This window comes from Saccopteryx leptura, chromosome 2 (assembly GCF_036850995.1).
Source record: "Saccopteryx leptura isolate mSacLep1 chromosome 2, mSacLep1_pri_phased_curated, whole genome shotgun sequence".
NCBI classification, from domain to species: Eukaryota; Metazoa; Chordata; class Mammalia; order Chiroptera; family Emballonuridae; genus Saccopteryx; species Saccopteryx leptura.
In genome coordinates, this window is record NC_089504.1 from 141638051 (window position 1) to 141655776 (window position 17726).

At 37.2% G+C, this 17726-nt stretch overlaps 1 protein-coding gene across 2 annotated transcripts in view; it reads left to right on the top strand.

Moving 5' to 3' along the window:
• Nucleotides 1-17726, top strand: part of LRRK2 (leucine rich repeat kinase 2) — a 141909-nt gene that overhangs the window by 19738 nt on the left and 104445 nt on the right. For both annotated transcript variants that reach the window (XM_066368965.1, XM_066368966.1), the window contains 5 exons: nt 44-123; nt 1478-1584; nt 8675-8804; nt 12055-12179; nt 17250-17362. In XM_066368965.1, the coding sequence (XP_066225062.1) occupies nt 44-123; nt 1478-1584; nt 8675-8804; nt 12055-12179; nt 17250-17362 (555 nt within the window). The remainder of the gene's footprint in view (nt 1-43; nt 124-1477; nt 1585-8674; nt 8805-12054; nt 12180-17249; nt 17363-17726) is intronic.

The window sequence follows — 17726 nt, forward strand, 5'->3', positions numbered from 1 at the left end:
GTGAAATGTTTTGACAGTTGTTTTTTTCCCTCCGCTAATCCAGGAGGCTGCATGCTGGGCCCTGAACAATCTCCTTATGTACCAACACGGTTTGCACGAGAAGATTGGAGATGAAGATGGCCAGTCAGTGGTTTTGATTTTATATGATCAAAAATTTTAGTTCCATTTTAATCTATATAAAAGATCATCACTGCAGATTTTATTGTTAGAAATATTTTTGATCTAGGTGTTATGTTTTAATTCCTGCCACAGAATGGTTGTGGATATACAACATTTCCATCCCATTGCCTCCAGTAGTTAGTAAAAAGCTGCCTATTTGAGAGGGATTACTGAGACATTTGGAATCAAGAGCCATTCAGTAAACTATGAATCATCAAGAAAGAACCTTCCAATTTTATGGCTGTTTGTTTAAAAATGCCATATTAATTAATTTCAGGTGACAGAAATCGCAGGGCCATCTGTGACCTTTTCTGCTGCAGTGACTAGCCAGCAGGTTGTCGATACCAGGATTTAGTATGTGCTTGGAACCCTGCCACAGTGATTTGATTCCCTACCTGATGTTGCAGTGTTGACCTGTCTTCTTTTGAGAGCATTCTTTGTAGCTGACAGCTCTTCAGGAAGCTTTCAATGGGAATGTATTCAAGCATCATAAACCCAGCATTCTCTTCCAAGGATATTCACTGTAAACAGGAGGTTTATGTATATCAGATTTGTATCAGGGTCACAAACCATCGCTTGTGGCAAATGTTTACATTTGTGCTGTTCATTCTTGGTATGCTCTGAATTTTAAAATTTGAGAGACTTATCTTGGAAACTTAAATAATAATATTCTACATCTCAAATCCTGACAGCCTGTTTGCATAGCTATCCACTGCCAGTGAGAAGAGCATTAATAACACATATGCTATTTAATTAAACATACCCATTTCGAAAGAAACAGTAATCGTGATCCACTCTGAGCAGTCTTTTCAAGAGATTAGGGGAAGGTAGGTTCGTGTCACAGTTATAAATTTCACTTCGTGTAGCACACTGATTTCCCAGTATCCATGGGGATCTTTAAAATAAACATATTATGAAAAGAAAATATATCTGTGCTCTACATTAAAAAAATCATGCTGCTGCTTTACAATTTTTTAGTTTTCCTTTCTTGCTTCCATTATGTTTTTTTCTCATTTTATCTTGGGGTACACCTAAAAAGGTGTACTCCAAGCACCTCTTTATAGATTTGTTAAGTCTTTTCCCCCTCTACTGCTTATCATCTTTGAAGAAACAGAAGTGCTAATTTATGAGTATTTAATGGATTTAAATCTAAAATTTAAATATAAAACTACTTAATTATAATTCACTCTTGTAAGTGGAGGTGATATAAAATGCTGATATGCCCTTACTTTTTTAGAGAGATTAGACAATGATAAGTGAGTATTTGAGATCAGTACTGAAATGATGATTATTAACACTGTGGTTGAATTTGTGAAAGGTTCCCAGCTCACAGGGAAGTGATGCTGTCCATGCTGATGCATTCTTCATCGAAAGAAGTCTTCCAGGCATCTGCCAATGCATTGTCCACTCTCTTGGAGCAAAATGGTAAGGGGTGCGCCATATATTAAAAAAAAAAAAAGGAACACATCTTGTGTTTTTTAAATTATAAAAGCAATGTGTTGTAAAAATGTGATATGTATATTTATATACATATATAAAAGTATATATGCATATATATAAATATATACATATTAGCTATATAAGTAAAAATAAAGAAGAAAAACATTTTGATGTGTTTCTTTTAGACTTCTATATATGTACTCACACATGATATATATGATATATTTCTAATTTCTTATGCAGAAATGGAATTATATCTCTTTATAAACAGTTTAACTTTTTTATGTTGACAAATATAAATTCTTACAATTTCTTTTTTAATGGCTGTGTAGTTTTCCAATGTATGCCTATGTTCTGTTTTATAAACTGATTTCTTATCGATGGACTTTTACCTTGTGTCCACTGGGATTTTTTTTTTTTTAGTGCCTATAATAAACACCAAATGGTTCCTCTTTTTCATTTTGGTTTTATATGCTGTTCCTGTTATTTTCTTAGGAAAATTTTCTGGAAATACAATGGGTAGAGAGATAGTCATTGTTTTAAAATTTGCTGAAATTGTCCACTATAAACTTTATTTTTTAAAATAATCCAGGCCTGACCTGTGGTGGCACAGTGGATAAAGCGTTGACCTGGAATGCTGAGGTCGCTGGTTTGAAGCCCTGCACTTGTCAGGTCAAGGCACATATGGGAGTTGATGCTTCCTGTTCGTCCCCCTTCTCTCTCTCTCTCTCTCTCTCTCTCTCTCTCCCTCTAAAATGAATAAATAAATAAATAAAAATTAAAAAAACAAAGAAGATAGTCCTTCACATGTAAGTTGTATAGCTTTGTGTTGTGAAGGAGAGAGAAAAAACCTGGCTGTTAGAGTTTTGGAAAGACTCTTGAGGTTTAAAACTGAGACTCAGGCTATTCAGATTTCCGCCCACTTGTACAGGAAATACTGCCAGAAAATCTTGGGGGAGAACTCATTTTAAAGGATTTGGGACTTGGCAGTTCTTGCAGGATATTTTCAGAAAAGGAAAGGAGAGAAAAATACTAAACACCTCAAACAGGGACCAATGTAGTAGAGAAGCTGGACAGAGTGAAAAGAATCAAGAAACCACCTCATTGCATGTTCTCCTACGTTGTTATGTAAGTCAAATCCAGAGGAGAAACACTTCTTCTTTTCTAACTCCACCTCTCAGATGGGACTTGAATAAAAGGCTTGGGCTGCCAGGAGTCCTTAGAGACCGACAGGGGGCGCCTTTGGGGATAATGAATCAGAGCACGAGTGGTAAGAAAGGAAATTATCCTCTTGAATTACTGTCTTCTGCACAGAGGCTAAATAGAGATCTCGTTCCTGAAAATGAGGACCAGACTGGACTATTTTTGTGTGGGGCATCTAGGAGAGTAGACCGACCTTTACTGTGTATAGACAACACTGTGTTTGTGCTGTAATTCTTAACCACCTGGAAATCATCATTGATATGCCAACAAAATAACCATGTTTTTGTGAGATTTGGGCTCCTACTATGGTATCTGAAGATCAGTTACATTTGAAATCAACCTTGCTATCTTTGTTCAGAACCAATTCTCAGCTTTTTCTGGTTCCTTATTTCTTTGCTCTTGGCCACCTGCCAGGTGAAGTGTCCTTAGATCCCTTTGTACTATTGTCCTTGGAGTTCTGCCTTAGGAAAGTATTAAGGCATCGAACAGCTCACTCACCAATCTTCGCGGGTACCTCCTCGTTGAAAGATGTTGGGAGTGAAGGGGCTGTATATGGTTTTTTAGAAGAATGACGAGATTGGAAGCCAGAAGAAATGGGTTCTGCCACTGGCCCCAAGGCAAAGGACCAAACATCGTGTGTGACATTTTTCATTTAATTAATTAATTCAGTTAATATTTATTGAACTCCTGCTATGTACCACACAATGCCTCAGGCACATGGGATACATCAATTAAATAGAAATACCAGGCTTGTGGAGCTTAAAATCTAGGGGGGAAGATAGATAATAAGACTAAATAAAACTATCTGCTCTGTCAGGTGGGTAAGAAAAAAATGAAGCAATTTTTTTTGCAGGATATTTGTTAGGAGTTCAAGGAGATAAAATTGTGACGAGGCAGTCATGAAAGAAGGTGACTATTGAAGTAAAGACACAAAGGATATTGTATATTGTTGTTGGTCTTTTAAAGCAGACAATTTATCACTGAAATGAAATGAATGAGATCAAGAGTATTATGCAGGTAATTGGTAAAAGAAATAAAATGTATAAAATGTTCTAGAAACTCTAAAGTGACTCTATGTTGTAATTTCTAATAGGTTTAGTGTTTCATGAAATTTATATTTTCAGTTTTCAAGTCTCAAATTGGGTTAATCTTCCAATTAATATATATTTTTATTAATATATTATTGTATATTAGTACATATTATATTAATATAATTAGTAATATAAAAATAAAGACAGTGGATTTCTTTTTTTGTGTGACAGAGATAGAGAGAGACAGAGAGAGGGACAGATAGGGACAGTCAGACAGGAAGGGAGAGAGATGAGAAGCATCAGTTCTTCCTTGAGGCTCCTTAGGATTGTTCATTGATTGCTTTCTCATATGTGCCTTGACTCGGGTGCTACAGCAGACCGAGTGACCCCTTGCTCAAGCCAGATGAGCCCGCGCTCAAGCTGGCGATCTCAGAGTTTCAAACCTGGGCCCTTCACGTCCCAGTTTGACACTCTATACACTGCGCCACCGCCTGGTCAGGCAAAGACAATGGTTCTTAAAATGAGGTTCCTGGACCAGCCAAGTTGCCTGGGAACTTGTTAGAAGTGTCAATTCTAGAGCCCCCTATAGACCTACTGAATCGTAAATTCTGGGGTTGGGGCTCAGTCTGTGTTTTATCAATCCCGCAGGTGATTCTAGGCACACTTAACGTATGAGAACTGCTTGTCTAGAATAACTTCTATATTTTAAAGTATCTCCTTGGTTAGAATTTAACACTTTAGGATGTGTTATTAAAAATTCTGATGTAATCAAGCAAAATAACCAATTTCTTATCACATTTTGATTTGTGATATCTTAGCTGATTTCTCAGTTGTTGGAGGTAATTTAAAATGTGTTTATCACTTCTACTTATGTCTGAGTTGTTTTTTCCCTTCTCAATTTAAAATTGATAACTCATATTTCAAAATACTTAAGTTAAAACTTTGTAAGTTTCATTTTCTATGGCTTTCACTATATCAAATTATATTGTATAATGTTGGAATTGATATTTATATACAGAGGTTTCAAAACAATTGATATGTAAATGGAGACTTTAAAATATTGGATTTGTATTTAGTGAAAATGTTTATTGGAGGAGGGAATCATTCTGTAATCATTATTATTATTTTTTATGTGAAAGAGACAGAGAGAGACAGAGATAGGGGCAGATAGGGACAGCTAGACAGGAAGGGAGAGAGATGAGAAGCATCAATTCTTTGTTGCAGCACCTTAGTTGTTCATTGATTGCTTTCTCATATGTGCCTTGATCGTGGGGCTATAGCAGACCGAGTAACCCCTTGCTCAAGCCAGCAACCTTGGGTTCAAGCTGATGAGCCCACGCTCAAACCTGATGAGCCCATGCTCAAGCTGGAGACTTTGGGGTTTTGAACCTGGATTCTCCACGTCCCAGACCTATGCTCTCTCCACTGCACCACTGCCTGGTTAGGTTATAATCATTATTGTTGGGATATGTTTACTTTTCTACATAGAATGTAAAACTAGCTATAAACCATATCTTTGTGTTTCCCAGTAGATGCCAAGTTTATATTTATGATTTTTTTTTGGTGTACTTTGTTTGAAAATGGAAGTAGGAAATAAAATTGTCTGTATTTGAAAAAAAAATTTAGTTGGTTTTAATAATTTTTTATTGATACCCATTTAGGGCTCATGGAACATTCTGTCTCAAAATTTTGGCAGCACAGCCAGTATTACACACACAAGAAAAATTCAGTTTCTATGGCAAACAGGAAAGCAATTGACATGTACTGCAACATTACATTCTCTACACTGCTTGCGCACGTTTGTGCCACATACAGCACATTTCCTTTGCTTTTCTTCACAGGTCCTTTCTAATACATGTCCAGTTGGATCAAATCTAACACCTTCAGGCACACAGCTTCTCCTTGTCATGCTTGAACTGGGTTCTTTGGTGACTTTAGGGTTGGATAATGAGTCTTTCTTCATATATGTTCATGCAATGTTGTGTCTGAAGTCTAATAATGACATGCTTTCATTCGAAGCATTATAGAGAACGTGGATGTTAACAATAGCAACATCAATGGCATTTGTAAAGAGAGGACAATACCACTTCTTCCCTCTAAATTTGATGTGATACTTTTGGACATTCCAGTCCAGCTTGTCAACACCACCCATATATTTGTTATATTGCCCTACAATGTGGTCTATCCCCTCGACATTCTTTCTTTTCTTTCTTAGAATATCTTTTCACTTTTTCTAAAGGTAGTACTCCTAAATAATTTGACATAATTTTGACACAGTTATTCTCATTCTGAATCAATGCAAAAATGTCATTATTTTTATCGTAACAGTAATCGTATGACCCACATTGTTCTTTTTTCATAATGCTATCAGATTTCAAGGGACACTTATTCATTCTATTTTACCGAGCTGTTCCTGTTGCCTTTATATTACATTTTTTCAGTCTCAATAATAATTCAAAGCTGGTAAAGAAGTCGAAAAATACTTCATATTCTGATGGATACTGCAGAAAAGAAGTCATCCTCATTATTACAGCGACTGGTACACCACTGACAACTTGTTGTTCTTCACATTTTCCTTCATAAATATCCATATGAAAACAATACCCAGCTTCAGAGCAGCACATGGCCCATTGTTTGAAACCAAACCTGATTGGCTTTCCTCTTATAAATTATTTCAAGAAGAGGTGTCCATAATATCTTACCATTTGCTCATCGACTGAAAGCTTTTGAGCAAATATTCTGAACTTTTTAAACTTTGAATTCAATTTGTCAATCAGAGGCCGAATTTTAAAAAGTTTATCTTTCTTTTCCATGGCAACTATGGAACTATTGTCGTTGAAATGCAAGTTTCTTTTTATTTCTGAAAACCTGTGCTTTGGCATACAGTTTCTAACATAGTAAGATTCATATCTTCATCCTCACACCAGTATAATTGTTCCTGTGGTAAGGAATGGTATCCAGATAACAAAAATATTCCAATAAACTTCCTAAGGCAATTTGTTGAAAGGTCAAAATTATGTCTGTTGTTTTGTCTCGCATACATTATACTTTGGGTTACTATGTAGCTTAGCAAATCTTCATCAAAAAATTCTTCAAATATGTCAACAGGTGATTTATTTTTCAAATGTTGAGTTATTTTTTATTTCATGGCAGATAAATTATCGTTCTGTAATGTACTGCTGCAAAACTTTTTGCCCTATTTTTCCAGTCACTCTTGGGCAACTCTTTATGTTTTGTTTTTGTGTAGATGATGGGATGTCTTCTAAGGCACTAGAATGTACTTCTCATTGACCAGGAACATCCTGAGGAAGAGTGTCTTCTAACATATTTTCATCAAGTTACTCACAATCTGCTACTGCATCCAAGTTATTGGGAGGCAGTTCAACTATATCGATAGTTTCTTGTTCTAATTGGTCAAAAAGTTCATCATTTATGAGTAGTTCTTCTATATCTGTAACACTAAGAAATTCTCTAGCAGCCATACTGCCCTGAAAACTGCAGAAGCAAAAAACAAACTATGAATTACTGCTGTACCTAAATATTGTCAATTTTAAACATAGAACGTTCCATGGGCCCCAAATGGGGAACCACATATTTTACAGTTTATCTTTTATAATAGGTATTATAGGGACTTACATATTATTGTGCTATCAACAGTTTCACACACAAACCTGCCAAAAAAACAAAAAAAAATTATAACCAAAAGTTTCATGGAAAACAACATAAACGTCGGAACGCCATTTTACCCCAAAGTTATACATTTTTATGTCAAACACTTTTACCAGTTAGGCAATATTGAAACAGAAAATACTTTTGAAAACTAGAAGGTCTCTGTGTTTAAAAGAATGCACATCTATTCACTATAACTGTACTGTAAGTGAGAAAAAAAATGAAATATTAAAATCCCCACGTGTAAACCATGGCAGTTAAAGTTAAGCCTTGGTATTACATTGTGAAAATATGCAATTATTTACCATGTATACCAGGGTTTTTTTATTGCTTTGCACATGAAGGCATACCTAGAAATGAGAAGCTTGTACAGACCACTAGGCTTAATGGAGAAAGTGGCTCAAGGCTGAAGGCATCCAGCCTGGTTCCATTCCTGGCTCCACGTTATGGTCCCCCAGGTGCTGAGAGGATGGTCAGTATCTCCACATACCTGTAACTTACCCCCAGATCACTAATGTCAGGTACAGCTAGTGAGTGTTAGCTGTATAGAAGCACAGTTATTTTGTGAAATTGTTTTAAATATTAGAATGACATTTAATTTTCATTCTTATTTTGGAGGGCGTTATTTTTAAAATGCACTGCTCACAAAAATTGGGGGATCAGGGAACGTGCAGATTCTCCAGTACTTTCAGCCTTTTGTATAGTGCATTTTCACCAATGAAATAAAAGTTGGTTTTGCATCTCATTTGCATGATCAAACAGTTGTCTTTGACTTGTTGTTTTGCTTTTCTGATGTTCTTGTTTAAAAAAAATCAAACACTTTTTTTAATTGCTTTATATGCATTTTGAAATATCCCCTAATTTTTGTGAGCAGTATATTATTCTATAAAACTGCTCTTTTCACATGGACTAGGATATGTGATTCCATTGATCAGTCTATTTTGTGAATGAAACTTTTAAAATTAAAACTTCAACAAATGGTTAACAAGTGAAAAACAATTTGAAATGGTATATATTATAAAGAAACAAACATTAATACTCTTTCGGTTGTCAAAGAAATAGAAATGATGTATGTACTTGTCTATACTTTCCTATGATTTTGGACTACCTTAGTATTCTGTGTCATTGCAATGTGCACACACGGCTACAAGTAACATTAAAACATCTTGTAGTTAGTTTCAGAAATATCCTGTTATCAAAAGGAATATACCTGAACGTGTTGGAGTTAATGCAGAAGCATATACATTCTCCTGAAGTGGCAGAAAGTGGCTGCAAAATGCTCAATCATCTTTTTGAAGGAAGGTAATATAGATTTATGAACTTATGCAGAATACTTATGCAGATTTATGAACTTATGCAGAATAATATTGGACAAGGTAGAATATCAATATCTCAAGCATATTTCTAAACATGAAAAGGAAAACAAGGCATTTGAAAATTGGAACACTGTATATTATAATCTCATGTCATGATATCATAGACTTATTTTATCTGAATATTGAAAGGGATGGTAGAGATTGTAGAAATATGTCACTGATTTGCTTTTGTGCTTAATGCTTCCTGTTTACGTCTTGCCAAATTGCAGTTACACAGCACGTCACCTTAAATAGTTGTTCAAATTATTGTGTGTGAAAGGTATAAAAGTTCAAATCAGGATATGGCTTCTAATTGTTGTTTTTTCACAACTAATATTTGTGATTGCTGCTTCTTTTGAATTAACTTTGTCTTCTCTTCCTGCTCATTCCTTAAGGTTGGGGAAAGTTTATTCTTGTAGTCCAGGTCTGGGTATGTTAAGATTACATGACTGGCTAGTGACATAACAGAGACCAGATCTGGGTGGGTGAGGGGGTGCCAGGACATGCTCGGTGCCCTTTTGCATGCTGTTATGTCAAAGAATGTGAGGTAGCTTTGTCATAGTCTGAGTAAATTTCAAACAAAAAGAAAAGAAAAACATATGTGCCATAAACACTATTTTGTGTCCTGGCTTTTCCACTAATTTGAGCCAAATATTTTGTTTTTAAACTTTAGGAGCCTCATTGATAAAGAGGGATAAGTAATAGCGTCATAAATTATACGTGTGTAATTGCATGAATTAATTTTTAAAAAGGGATTAAGATAATCCCTGGTGCGTTTTAAGCACTCAGTAAATCAGAGCTATTATTATTAATGCTGCTGTTATATTTGAATAAATGACTTGCATACAGCATGAGGAATTGTATGTAGCAACCATCTCTATAGACTTATAAGGAATGGGGTTATATCACTTTTATCATCAGTCTAGTAATCTACTTATGTTTATATATATATCATATTTTTTTTTTTTTCTTTTTTCATTTTTCTGAAGCTTGGAAACAGGGAGAGACAGTCAGACAGACTCCCGCATGCGCCCGACCGGGATCCACCCGGCACGCCCACCAGGGGCGACGCTCTGCCCACCAGGGGGCGATGCTCTGCCCATCCTGGGCGTCGCCATGTTGCGACCAGAGCCACTCTAGCGCCTGAGGTATAGGCCACAGAGCCATCCCCAGCGCCCGGGCCATCTTTGCTCCAATGGAGCCTTGGCTGCGGGAGGGGAGGAGAGAGACAGAGAGGAAAGCGCGGCGGAGGGGTGGAGAAGCAAATGGGCGCTTCTCCTGTGTGCCCTGGCCGGGAATCGAACCCGGGTCCTCCGCACGCTAGGCCGACGCTCTACCGCTGAGCCAACCGGCCAGGGCTATTTATCATATTTTTGAGTTTTATTTCTCTCATCTAAATGTTGCTCTTGAACATAAAAATGAAGTTCATTCTAAATGGTCTTTATGGTCCTGGAAGTGTGTGAATCTTTATAAAAGAGATGAAAGCACAGTACAATAACCTGCATTCAAGGTTCTGTAGATTCTGGGCAATTAATATTTCTGGCTATTTTCTCATATGTAACAAACATACTAATCTAGTCCTGGGGATTCAGAGTTAACTGTGACAGCATGCCTGCTGCTGAAAATGCACTGTCTATTTGGGGAGACTGATGTGTTAACAGATAGTTACAGTACAGGGTGATACTGCAATGGCAGTGATGTGTAAAACGCACACTAGTAAGAGCCCACCTGGGGTCACCACAGCAACAGAGAAGGGTGTATTAAGGTGGAAAAGAAAGACTATATCTCAGTGACCATGGAACCATGCAAAGCGAGAACATGGTTCATTTAACTGAATACTATTTAGCCTTAAGAAAGAGTGCAATCTGGCCCTGGCCGGTTGGCTCAGTGGTAGAGCGTCGGCCTGGCGTGTAGAAGTCCCGGGTTCGATTCCCAGCCAGGGCACACAGGAGAAGCGCCCATCTGCTTCTCCACCCCTCCCCCTCTCCTTCCTCTCTGTCTCTCTCTTCCCCTCCCGCAGCCAAGGCTCCATTGGAGCAAAGATGGCCCGGGCGCTGGGGATGGCTCCTTGGCCTCTGCCCCAGGCGCTAGAGTGGCTCTGGTCACAACAGAGTGACGCCCCGGAGGGGCAGAGCGTTGCCCCTGGCAGGCGTGCCGGGTGGATCCTGGTCGGGTGCATGCAGGAGTCTGTCTGACTGTCTCTCCCCGTTTCTAGCTTTGGAGAAATACCAAAAAAAAAAAAAAAAAAAAAAAAAAAAAAGAGTGCAATCTTACCATCTGTGACAGCATGGATGGACCTCGGGGTGTTATGCTAAGTGAAACAATACGGTGAATGACAGGTACCATATGATTTCACTTGCATGAGGACTCTAAAGAACAAAATAAACAGAACAGAAACAGACTCATAGACACAGAGAACAGACTGATGGTTGCTGGAGAGGAAGGGAATTGGGGGACTGGGTGGAAAAGGTGAAGGGATTGGGAAGTACAGATTGGTAGTCACAAAATAGTTATGGGATATAAAGTACAGAATAGGGAATGTAGTCAATAGTACTGTAATAACTATGTTTGGTACCAAGTGGGTACTGGAAATATTGGGAGAACTACTTTGTAAAGTATATGATTACTAATACAGAATAGTATTCAATGTAAACTGTAATTGAAAAAAAAATTTAAAAAGAGTAACTGAAATGCCTTAAATAAATCAGGATTTAAATGCAAACAAAACTAGTTAGAACACTGTAAGAAGTCCACTGCTATTACTCTGGAAGAGGCAAGAGCCCTTGCCGGGGGTCAGATGAGTTTGCATTGCAGCCCTGGCTCTGTACCTTCTAGAGATAGGACCTTGATATTTAACCGCTGGCAGCCTCAGTTCTTTATCTGGAAAATTGGGATAATAACATCTACTTTTCAGGGTTGTTGCCATTAACCCATGTGTTGATTGTATGGAAGCTGTTAGTGTTTGAAACTAAGTAAGAGAGTTCCCCCACTTACTGTGAATTCAACTTCTTGAGGTTAAAGTTTAATTAAAGAATAGTTAAAATCATCTATGTTTATATCACTGAATTCAAATGCATTTTCATATAGCCTTTTGTGCATTTTCATATAGCCTGTTTCTGTGCACTAGTTTCAAATTGGTGCTTATACAATGAACTCAGCTTGTATATTTAATAAGCATTTCAATATTGCATCTCTAGTAACACTTCCCTGGATATAATGGCAGCAGTGGCCCCCAGAATAATAACCGTTATGAAAAGTCACCAGACATCGTTATCAGTGCAGCTGGAGGCACTTCGAGCTATTTTACATTTTATAGTTCCAGGTAAGTTACATAATTGATTTTGGGAAGAGATAGCGATTTAAGTGGATTTCTGATTTTTAACAAGCATTAACTTTCTAGGCAAAAATTAAAGGATCATTTTCTGCCAAACAAATGCAAATCTTTCCACTAATCCAAAAATAAAAGAAAGTGTCATGGAATATTCAGATTGATTTACAAAGAAACTTAATAAGAAAATTCAATGATTTATTTATGCAAGACATAATTACAGTGTAGAGTGTGGAGCTTTACTTCAAAGGAGGGTGTCCATCTCCTTTGAATTATTATTATAATTCTTTTCTATTTCTGTTGGCATCGCTGAGTCCAAGTTATTTTTGTTTTTGTTTGTGTCTGAAGTAGAAAGTAGCTAACTTATTTTCACACTTTTTTCTTTTGGCTCTTTTTAGTTTTTTTACTTTGTTGTTGAATTAATATTTCTCAAATACAGCCATGTGGCTTTTACTCATTAACCTCAGCAAGTTCCACCCTCCCCCCTTACCTCCTAGTTACATCTGTTGGGACCTATTTGTCCTTCAGAATCCACTTAAAACAACTGCTCCTGCATTCATTCAACACATATTTATTAAGTGCATCATGTTCTAAACATTGTGATGGCTACAACGGAATGAAAGATAAGTATAAAAAAAGCAAGCATGATTGTACTATTATAGGAGCTGAGAGGTAGATGGATATATGTTAATAATTAATTTTCAGACAGTATGAGAAGAGCTACTATAGATATTTGTATAAAGGCTATGAGGATACTGAGGCATAAATAACTTATTCAGAGAAGTAGGTCAGTGTTTATGATATTGTTGAAGGCGGGGGGGGGGGGGGTCAGAGCTGACCTGGAGGAAAGGTCAGCAAGGACATTTGAAGCAGAAGGAGAACGTGCCCGCGTCTGCGGTGGTGGTGAGTGAAGCATGGAGCAGAGAGCCGGGCCCGGGGGTGACTGGATGTGAAGGGCCTTGACTGCCACACTGAGAAACTTGGGCTTTATTAATAGAGGTCAATTCCAGTTTATTAAAGGTGTTTACAAACTGTATTGTCAAGGCCAGATCTGCAGCCTGTAACAGTGGCCCTGTGCTGTTGAGCATGAGTGGCAGGGGGACCATGCTCACAGGGAAGTATTGAGCTGGAGGCGATGCTAGTCCTCCGGTGTGACATGGTGGGGGCCCCGCAATGGAGGAGAGGACGGAAGTATAGGGGATACATTTGACGTGACTTTCTGATTATTGATATCAGGGATATTACTGTTTCTGGTTCTTTAAAATTTCTGTTTTTTTGAAGCCAGTTTTTTTCCTTTTTAAATGAAATCCTCATAAACCTACCACTATTTATCATCATATAGGTGTTTTATATTTCTGAATATGAGTATTGTCAGTAATAGAATATAAGTATTTTCTAGGACAGATGTTTATGCAGTCATTTATTTTTAATCTTCTGGTACCTTGACCAAAAAATAGTTTTTTAATAAATATGCTTTGAATTGAATCATAATGTCCCATTCATGGTTGTCAACTTTTGAGATATAATTTAACAGGGATAATTTTGCTCAAAAAAATATTACTGTTTTTAAAAATTTTGTTTTTAGATTGCAAAAATAAAGAAAAAACGAAACCCTTTTGATTATCCTGCAAAGTGTCAGCCTTATTATTTTGAAGGTGGACTTCAGTTTTAAAGATTAACCAAAAGACATTTAGAAGTAGATCTTTTAGTTAATAAAATCATACTCTTTTAGATCAAAACAAGTTTCAAATATGATTTTTCTTTTACTGTTCTTAGATTGACCCTGAAGCGGCATTGCTAGTCAATAATCATTTAGGTGTGGTAAATGGTGTAATTAAATGATCAATTAAATTATTTTTTTTAACAATGATATTTAGATATATTAAACAGGTGCCTTTAAAAATAATTTTATAATTTTATGATTGTGCTTATATATGAAAATACATATTAATGAATAGACACATTTTATAAGTCTGTCAATATATAAATACATTTTTCTATTAGGTAAAAAAAGGTTTAACCCTCTGCTTTACCCTATACTACCATGTCATATTCATGTTATACCACATCATGCCACACCATACCTTACTGTTGCCTAACATACCATCCTATATGTCACTTAGTAACTATGGTATCAGTGCCCCAGTAGTTCTGAGGTTGAATATACTTCTGATTTGAATGTGTTAAGTTGAGGTGCTTCTAAGATTTCTGGATGTACATGTACTCATTCATTAACTAGACCATATTGAGATTTCCTTAACTGTAACCAAGTTGTTTATTACAGCAAATATGTATAATTTCAACATCCAATTTAAGACCATGTCTTGCATTTGGTGTTAGGGCTCTAAGTTTCTTTCAGTAGTACTGTTCAAGTCTTTTATTTTTTTATGTATATACCAATAATTTATTGAAGAGATTGAGCCAGTTGCTTAAAAAAATAATACTCAAGACCCAGTGTAAAATTCTTTAAGAAGGGGCGTAGGTAAATTGGAAAATGTGCAGAAGATAGTGATTAGGAGCATAACATCACATCCACAAGATAAGAGGAATTGAATGTGTGTAATCTGGAGAAGGGGTGACTCAGGAGGCTACAAAAATTAGGTTTAAATCCCCTCATTTGTAGCTAATAACAGTAATACCTAATGACATGAGGGACTCAGAGTGTATCAGGTATTATTTGAAGTGCTTTATGTATATTATTAACCCTTTAAGTTCTTGCAGAAACCCATAAAGCACTTACTACTTTTTATTGTTGTTGCCCTTTTACAGATGATGCAACTGAGTCATAAAATGCAGAGATTTTAAGGTCACAGCTTATATAATGGAGCCAGATATTCAATCTATGCAGCCTGACTCCAGAGTAGGCACTTTAAAATACACATTTGTGTAACAAAAGTGTATTGAACAACAGCTGTATCTAAAGCACTTTGCTTGCAACTTTTGGAGGTCTGGGGATGATGAAGTTATGGATTTGGCCCTCGTTAAGTTTGCAGTTCATACAATTTAAAAGACTTATTATATGGGAAGGAAACTATATCCATTCTGCACAGTCGAACCTCAAGTGATGTAACAACAACCAGGGATGAAATTTTTGGAAATGCTCATTTGGTCTTCATATAAGAAAGGTGTTTAGGCCCTGGCCGATTGGCTCAGTGGTAGAGCGTCAGCCTGGCGTGCAGAAGTCCCAGGTTCAATTCCCGGCCAGGGCACACAGGAGAAGCACCCATCTGCTTCTCCACCCCTCCCCCTCTCCTTCCTCTCTGTCTCTCTCTTCCCCTCCCGCAGCCGAGGCTCCACTGGAGCAAAGACGGCCTGGGCGCTGGGGATGGCTCCTTGGCCTCTGCCCCAGGCGCTAGAGTGGCTCTGGTCTCTACAGAGTGACGCCCCGGAGGGGCAGAGCATCGCCCCCTGGTGGGCAGAGCGTCGCCCCCTGGTGGGCGTGCTGGGTGGATCCTGGTCGGGCACATGCGGGAGTCTGTCTGACTGTCTCTCCCCATTTCCAGCTTCAGAAAAATACAAACAAACAAACAAAAAAAAAAAAAAAGAAAGGTGTTTAATGAGACTTGTTACATGTGGCATGAAGTTTTTACTACTCAACAGGCCTGCTTTTTTTTTGTGGTCATACCTGCTTGTGACATAATGGGCAGCCTCAAAAGTTAATGTAGTCTTGGTCACTGAAAATGAGAAAAAAAGAGTTTAAGTGATTTGCCCAAGGTCACACAGCTTTAATGAATGTCAAAACCTGTTTGAATAAATTTTAAAATAAGAACTGAAAATTCCAGGAGTCTGGTCCAGCCTGGCTTATTCACTGTGGCATTCTCAACATGTAGGAAAATTTTCTGATACCATAGTTACTAATAGTTAATTAACATTTGTATTTTTGTTAAAGAAAAAGAAAAGTTATGTACAACCCATTTATAGGTTATCTTAATAGATATTTTAAAATGAGAGATTTAAAGTAATTGTTTATTGATAATTATTTCTTTTTATATTAATTTATTTAAGTCAGAGGTGGGGAAGCAGAGACAGACTTCCGCATGCACCTAGAAAGGGATTCACCTAGCAAGCCCCCTACCAGGCAGTACTCTGCCCTTCTGGGGCCACTGCTTGCTGCTTGGCAACTGAGCTATTTTAGTGCCTGAGGCGAGGCTATGGAGCCATCTTCAGTGCCTGGGGCCAACTTCCTCAAACCCAGCCATGTCTGTGGAGAAGAGAGAGGGAAAAAGAGAGAGAGAGCAGGGGTGCAAAAGCAGATCTGGTCACTTCTCCTGTGTACCCTGACTGGGAATCGAACTCGGGACTTCCACACACCAAGCCAATGCTCTACTGCTGAGGCAACCCGCCAGGATTTAATAATAATTTCTGTAGTGTTTGGTTTTGGAAACATCATTCATTTATAATAATTTCACTTCATTTTCTGTTTGTAACCAAGTTTTCAACTTCCAGTTTTTTCCAACAGTTTGGGATAGTTCAGCTACAATGTAGCTTAATAAGGCATATGTTTCCCTTAAATAACAATTCTGTTTTTCAGCCTTAGAGGGTTTTCCAGATAACTATATGCTCCTTGCCAGCATAATAATAAAATGCAAATCTTTTTGTTCTTTAGACTGTGATTCCAGCTGCTCCTTTGTGCCTACATTTTATATCTGACGTTTTTTGTTGTTCAAATAACTTTCAGCTTTTCTCTAGTGGTCTATTGTTGCACAGAAGTCTCCTAGCTCCTTGGATGAGTGCAGCCTACTCAAACAAAAAAGATTGTTTGTTGCAGAAAATTCCTCCACCAGAAAGAACTCCTTGCTACTTTTTATTCAGCAAATATGCATACTCACTGTACTTATTTTATATTAAGTAATGAATTATTTGTATAAATTTCTAAACTAGGGTAAAGGTTTTCTTCTTTGATAAGAAAACAGGTATTGGGAAAAATACAACATGTGTATGTTGGGTTATTTATGGTCGTTCCTAACAAGTGACAATCTGTTCAATTTAAATCTTTACGAGAAAAGCATGCATATATGTATATATTTATCTGTGTATATATTTTTGCATTTATTTTGCATTTAGGCATGCCAGAAGAATTCATAGAAAATACTGAATATCAACACAAGCTAAATATGGTTACAAAACAGTGTTTCAAGAATGATATTCACAAAGTGCTGCTAGTATCTTTAAACAGGGTATGTACAATATAGATTTTCTGCCTTTATACTGTTAATCAGAATATGAAATTTGGGGATATGGGGTATTTTTTTTCTTTTTTTCTTTTTTAAGTAATTTTATTTTTTTAATGGGGCGACATCAATAAATCAGGATACATATATTCAAAGATAACAAGTCCAGGTTATCTTGTCGTTCAATTATGTTGCATACCCATCACCCAAAGTCAGATTGTCCTCTGTCACCTTCTATCTAGTTTTCTTTGTGCCCCTCCCCCTCCCCCTTTCCCTCTCCCTCTCCCCCCTCCCCCGTAACCACCACACTCTTATCAATGTCTCTTAGTTTCACTTTTATGTCTATGGGGCATTTTTTAGTTCAAGTTTT